At 63.9% G+C, this 6944-nt stretch overlaps 1 protein-coding gene across 1 annotated transcript in view; it reads left to right on the top strand.

Moving 5' to 3' along the window:
* The first annotated feature begins 86 nt into the window (after positions 1 to 86).
* XKR7 (XK related 7) overlaps positions 87 to 6944 on the top strand; it is an 8973-nt gene continuing 2115 nt past the window's right edge. Inside the window, exons 1-3 of the mRNA XM_009282785.1 lie at positions 87 to 127; positions 5929 to 6128; positions 6230 to 6939. Of these exons, the coding sequence (XP_009281060.1) occupies positions 6005 to 6128; positions 6230 to 6939 (834 nt within the window). The 5' untranslated portion in view covers positions 87 to 127; positions 5929 to 6004. The remainder of the gene's footprint in view (positions 128 to 5928; positions 6129 to 6229; positions 6940 to 6944) is intronic.

The raw sequence follows: 6944 nt of genomic DNA on the forward strand, positions 1-6944 counted from the left end.
GCAGGTCTGGAGGTACGGGGGTACTGGGGGGTACAGGGGAGTACGGGGGGGTACAAAGGGACCAGGGGGTCAGGACGGGGCTGCTGCAGGGCCTCATTCCCCTGCTGCAGCTGGGGCAGGTCTGGAGGTATGGGGGGGCCACAAAGGACACAGAGACAGGATGGGGATGGGGAGGACAAGGAGCCAGGATGGGGCTGAGGGGGCTGTTGCGGGGCCTCATTCCCCTGCTGCAGCTGGGGCAGGTCTGGAGGCATGTGGGTCATGGAGCCGGACTGGGGCTGGAAGGAGTGGCAGGGTGCAGCAGGGACATGGGTGGGTGTAACAGGGTGCACGGAGGACACAGGTGGGGATGGCAGGGCATGGGGGGGAAGTGGGTGGGGATGGCGAGGTGCAGCAGGGGCCCAGGCGGCTGGGGGGGCCTCGGGGATCAATCCCTCTGCAGCCAAAGCAGGATGGGTGGCGGGAGAGAGCCCCCAGCAGAGCCCAGCTGTGGGTGCAGGTGGGTGCGGGCAGGAGCTGTGGGTGGGGGCAGGAGCTGGCGTGAGGAGCCCACAGCCCAGCTGGGTGGCACAGGCCTGCTGTCCCTGTGGCCGGGTGGTGCTGGGCCTGCTGGGGGCCTGCCTGGCCACGGCAGCCGGGTCCCGGGGGGTGTGGAGCGTTTCTGCCAGGCCCCGAACACCTCGGGCTCGGATCCTCCTCCCAGGCACCTCCCTGTGCTCCTGCTCGGAGCTCACCGTGGTCTGCAGGGTCGTGGGGTGAGGAGGTGCCGTCCATCCCCAGCCTGTCCAGGCTCCCCACCGGGGCTGCGTTTCTGCTGCCTGCCCCTTCCTGGGCCTGGGAAAGGCAGGCTGTGCAGGCAGGGTGAGCGACAGCTTGGCAGACTGGAGCAGGCTTGAGGCCCTTTGCCTGCGTCTCTGCAGACCCTCCAGAAGCCCGAGCTGACGGTTTATTGGCACCTTCCTCCCCTGTGCCGTGGAGCCGGCACCGCTCCCTCCCAGCTCCACTTAGCTCCATCCTCCGGGCGCTGGGGAAGAGCCGTGGCTCTGGCACTGAGCTGCTTCATGGGGAGGCTGGTGCTGGGAGGGGAGAGGAGACAATGGCAAATTCCCGAACAATGCACCGAGCGGGCAGCGCTCCCAGCTCGGGTTTCGGTGCTGTTTCCCCTCCTGTAGTACAGAGGCTCCTCCACTCGCTGTTGTCGTCTGCATGTGTTCGTTTGTCTGCTGCTTTTCCTGGGGTGCTCCTGGGATGTCTAACTTTGTTTCACAGTACAGCGTGCACTGTGCTAGAGGGGCTCCTGCCCCTTCCATCGCCAACACAGCCACTGTCTACCCCTCCCCGATCCCACCCTGTCCCCGTGGCAGCTCTTGGGGTACGCTGGCTGCAGAATGGGTGCAAACCCTGCCTAATGTGCTGGAGGAGCTGGTGAAGGAGAGGACAGGAGCTCTCTGGCCCACCGGCTGCTGAGCCTGCCTGCAGCCAGCTTTGGCCCCAGCGCCCTGCGGGCAATTGCTTGATCATGGCCTGAGCTGGGGCCAGTCTGTGGTCAGGGGCTTTGCTCCCGGTGGTGTCAGCCACGCTCTCCTGATCTGCTGCACCATGGAGGCTCTTAAGCCAATTAAAGCGGTAACTCTCAGCACTGACCCTCCAGGACATGTCGGTCTCAAGCTGCAGTTGAGGCTCTTTCTAATCTTGGGATTTGGGATTAGCTCGGGTGACCAGTTAAATGCAGTTTACTAAACTCATTAGTGAGGTTGGATCCGGTGCAGGTGGATGTGGCAGTTTAAGAAGTGTTGAATAAATGCTGCATGTGAAGGGAAGGCTTTTCCCTGGCCAGGGCACCGTACCCCTTGTCAAACTTCTCCCCCTTCCCTGATTTACCTGCCTCCTCCCTGCTTTGCCATCGCCTCGGCAGGTCTCACCCCTACCCAATCTATCACTGCGCAGCCCCGAGCCTCAGCTGTGACAAAGACCCCCAAATCACAAAAATACAGGGCGCAAAGGCACGCCAGCTCCGAGCACTAACTGAGATTATCCCAAATTAAAGCTGCTGCGAGAAGCTGCTGAAGTTAGTTGTCATCAGCGCGTTCGTGATGCAAATGCAAATATTCCGCCACGGATGCTCTCCAGAGATGGTGCCGGTTGCATGACCATGTACTTGTGTAAGCAGCGGTTGCACGAGCCCGGCTGGGGGACAGGTGATGGGATGCTGCCCACGTGGAGCTGGGGCAGCATCCCATCGCCTGTCCCCCAGCGGGGCCTGTGCCGCTGCCGCGCTCGGGGGCTGCTTCTTGGATGGTTTTGCAGCTCAGGAATTGTTATCCTCTCTGCTCGCAAAAAGTCACCAGCTTTTTCACCAAAAAAGCAGCGAAGGGAAGGGACGCTGTGCACGCCGTGCATGCCTCCCACCCGGCAGCGTGCCAGGGGTCCCCTGCCGCCTCCGTGGGCTGGCAGCTGGCTGGTGTGTCTCTGCGGGTCCTGTTGTGCTGGGGCCAGCCCTGCCTGTGCCTGCTGAGCCCCTGTGTCTGCTTTAGCCCAGGGTCACACCTCATTTGGCTGCCTGGGGGTCACTGCCACTAGACCCGGGGTGCCCTCCCCACCCACAGTTCCTCCCCAAAAACCCCCCATCAGCCCGTGTCCCCCCATCCTCTGCTGGGCTGGGGACCTGGTGCCACCCCTCGGTCCTGATGCCAGTGGGGTGGCAGCCCCACGGGGCACGGACACCCTCAGCATCTCCCTGGGCGGGCTCATGAGGGGTGGCAGAGCTGGGACCTGCAGGGTTCCCCCTCCCAGCCCCTCTGCTCCCCGGGGCTTTGCTCTGCCTGCTCAGGAGCCCTCTCAGCCCTGGGAGCACCCGGCTTTGGGGTGTCAGCTTGTCCCGCTGCAGGACCCAGCGCTGGGGTCAGTCACTTGCTGGGGGTCCCTGCCCGGCCCCAGTGTGCAGGACAAAGGGCTTTTTAGGGCCGGACCGAGCCTTTGCCTGAGCACCCCAGGGACCCACAGGGACGGTGGGATGCGAGGGCTTTCATTGGCACAGTGACGTGCCAGGTGGGCACACGTGCAGGTCTCCCTGATGACCTGACTTGGCGGGATGTGTAAGGGATTAAAATGGCTGCAACAGGGAAGCAAATTTCTCCTTGTTTAAATAAAGGATTAAGGGATGATATCCCAAATTTCCTTCTAGGAAAATCATCACTCACTCCCTATCGCTCACTCTTAGACTGGGGATGTCCCTCGTCTTCATCCATCTGAGGATGACAGTTAGTGGATTTGGTTATAACCAGGGCTGGGCTTTTTTCCTTGCACTTCTTTTCTTCCAACACTTGAAAACCGGGGTCAGTAGCTGGGAGCTGGGGACAAACGGTGCCACCGGCAGCGAACCCGGCTGTGGTGGGGCTCCGGCAAACCTGACCATGGTGGCGCTCCGGCAAACCCGGCACCCACCTGAGCCCACCACCTTCCCGTTGTGGGGGTTCCTTGGATTGCTCTTCGTAATACAAAGGAGGGAGCAATTAGCCCTGAGAGCTCCCGTGGTCGGTTTCTGCCTCATCATCAGTTTTTTGAAAATTAAATGGTTTTTTTTTCAACTGATTGATTCTGTATTTCCCATGCAGCTGCTGCGGCGCTGGGTTGGTAAGCGCTCGCCGTGCGCTGTCAGTGCGTGGGGATGTTTCTCTGGGCTGAAACACCACGGGCTGATCAAATGCATAACAAATAAGAATCAACATTTCATTCTGGCAAGTTGATGGGAGATGAAATCTTGTTTTAATGAACTCTGTGGAGCTGATGGGAAGAGAGGAGAGTAATTGTGCCCCTGCCAAAAGCTGGGGGAGGCCACGGGTCACTTGTTGAGCGGCTGAGGAGCTGGGGACGGTGCGGCTCTGGGGTCTGGGGGGGGGCTGCTGTGCACCGCAGATGGCGGGATCACGGCACTGATGAGCCCAATTAGCGAGGCTGATTACAGGGAGAGGATGAGGTCGCCGGTGCTCGGGCCTCATTTGCGCGTGGGTGCCCTGGGACCAGCAGTGATGCCCTGCAGCATCCCAGGCTCTGCATCGCTTCTCCGGCTGCTTTCCCCCCATGCCATGCCCTTTGTCCCCAGGCCATCCCCTGGTTCGCACCCTGCCAGTGAGGGGGGTCCATCCCCGGGCCCTTCTGCGGGGCCAGGAGAGGCGGCTGGTGGGGAGAGGGGCTGGGGGGCAGCGGCCACGGTGGTGACGCAATGGCAGTGCTGGCCTGGCTGGCCACGAGCAGGGGACAACGGGGGGCACCAGGAGCTGGGCGGCCGCAGCCTCTCCCCCCGAGCAGCGAGGGATGGGCTGCAGCAAAGGCTAAAATTAGCTGCTCCCCCCAAGATAGACACTAAAGCATCATTTTTGACAGCAACGCAAAGAAGCCGGCGGGGGCCGGGGGCGGGGCTGGCCGCGGGGCTGTGGGCTGGCCCCTGCAGCCATCGGCACCCGCTGAAACTGGGGCGGAACTACTAAAATTGCGTTATTTGCTGACAGCAACATCTTGCCCGGCGGCCAGCTCTCGGGGGGGCTTTTTGGGGCTCCCGGCAGGGCAGTGGGAGGGGATGGGGCAGGTGGTGACGGGGCTGCCGGGATGTCATCAGCCTTGCTGGGGAGGACCACGGGAGCCCCATGGGACCGGCGTGCTCACCCTGCCCTCCCACACGCCGAGTGAGCCGGCGGGGCTGCCCGGGGCGGGAGCAGATGGCAGCGGGGTGGCACAGGGGCCTCGGTGGCCCAAGCTGACGGCCCCCACCGTGGTCTCGGGGCTGTGCAGCCCAGGGGTGGGAGCACCCAGCTGTCCCTGCAGCGGGAGCAGGGCCAGCTCCTGCCTCCTCCCACTGATAGATGAGCCGAAAGTGCTGGGATCAGGGATTCTCCCGCGCTCCAGGCTAATGGAGTCGGCTGGCAGCGCTTTCTGGAGCTGATGGAGAGCCCATTGCTCTGCGTGAGGGTTTTACTCGGCTGGGAGGAAGCTTTATGGCCCGACATCCTCCCACTTCATCTTTCTGTTTTCCTCCTCGTCCGGCTCCCTCCTCCCCCGAGGCAGCGGAGCCGCCAGCCCGTGGTGCAGACAGGGCTGCCCGGGGATGCCCTGCCTGTCCGGCCCCGTGTCCCCTCCTGCGGTGCCCGGATCTGGCCCCGTGCCGCGGGGAGGGGTCCCTGGTGGCAGTGACTCAGCCTGTGCGTGCGTTGGTGCCACGCAAACCTCCGCTGACCCCCGGCTGACGACCAGATGGCCGGGGCCAGCGTGTGCCCGCGCCCACAGACCTGCCAAGAGCCAAGGCAGCGCCGGCACGAGCGCCCAGGAGCTTCCCACGGGCAGCGCGGCACGACCAGCTGGTGCCTCCGTCCTGGCTGGGGCAGGGGGAGGCAGGGTGGGCTCCGCACCAGCCAGGACCAAAATATTCCCTTTGAGAAGCAGCCGGACGTGGTGCTGGGCTGGGGCCAGGGCACCCCAAGTCCATGGGTGGCCAGGGAGCGGGGCTGCGGGTGGGATCCCCGGCTGGGGGTGGGAGACAGACCCTGTGTGGGGGGGAGACAATGCAGAGGCAGCGCCGGGGAGTGGAGGAGTGTGGTGACAGCCAGGTGGGCACTGTGATGGCGGGGCGGGCAGTGGGGCGATGGCCAGGCGAGCCCCGGGGCAGCAGGGTGCTGAGCTGGCCTTGCACAAGCTGCCCCTTCCCAGCATCTCGGGGCCCTGGGTGGGAGAGGGATGTGCTCAGCATCGCTGCTGCCCTGCAGCCCCCTGCACCCTCGGTGTGGGGGGCTTTCCATGGCCCCAAATCAAGGGGGAAGTGCTCGCTGAAGCGGGTTGGCAGTGGTCACAGGGCACGCCTGGCATGGGCAGGGGAGGTGAGCTCGGCTGCCTGGGCAGAGGGGGTTCCTCTCACCCTCCCACCCCCCCCTCGCACAGGTACCTCCGCACGCTGTACCTGGGGCTGCAGAGCCGGTGGCAGGCTGAGCATCGCCGCCGCCACTTCTACTGGCGGATGATGTTCGAGAGCGCGGACATCAGCATGCTGCGGCTGCTGGAGACCTTCCTGAAGAGCGCGCCCCAGCTCGTGCTGCAGCTCAGCATCATGGTGCAGCAGAACAGCATCGAGCCGCTGCAGGGTAAGGGACGCGGCCCCCGCGGCGGGGCACGGGGGTGGCTGGAGGGGGGAACCCTGGGCTGCCACAGGCTCTCACCGCCCCTCCTTGCTTTGCGCCCGCAGGGCTCTCGGCCTCAGCCTCACTGGTCTCCCTGGCGTGGATGATCGCCTCCTACCAGAAAGTGCTGCGGGACTCACGGGAGGACAAGATGCCCATGTCCTACAAGGGGGCCGTGGTGCAGATCCTGTGGCACCTCTTCACCATCGCCGCCCGCGCCATCGCCTTCGCCCTCTTCGCCTCCGTGTTCCAGCTCTACTTCGGCATCTTCATCGTCACCCACTGGTGCATCATGACCTTCTGGATCATCCAGGGTGAGACGGACTTCTGCATGTCCAAGTGGGAGGAGATCATCTACAACATGGTGGTGGGCATCATCTACATCTTCTGCTGGTTCAACGTCAAGGAGGGACGGAGCCGCTACCGCATGTGCATCTACTACATCATCACGCTGTCGGAGAACGCCGCCCTCACCGTCCTCTGGTTCCTCTACTATGACCGCAAGACCACCTCCGACTTTGACGCCTTAATCCTCGTCTGCGTGGTCAGCTCCAGCTTCGCCCTCGGCATCTTCTTCATGTTCATCTACTACTGCCTCTTGCACCCCAACGGCCCCATGTTCAGCCCCCGCGCCGGGGGCTGCATTTTCCGGCAGCGGCCGGCCCCAGCGCCAGGGCCCCCAGCAGACGCCGTCACCAGCCCACCCCGCTCGCTGCCGCGGACTACAGGGGGGGAGCGGGACGGGGCTCCGGGGGAGCGGGACAGCTGCGTGCCCGTCTT

This window comes from Aptenodytes forsteri, unplaced genomic scaffold, assembly GCF_000699145.1.
Source record: "Aptenodytes forsteri isolate BGI_AS27 unplaced genomic scaffold, ASM69914v1 Scaffold422, whole genome shotgun sequence".
In the NCBI taxonomy this organism is placed as follows: Eukaryota; Metazoa; Chordata; class Aves; order Sphenisciformes; family Spheniscidae; genus Aptenodytes; species Aptenodytes forsteri.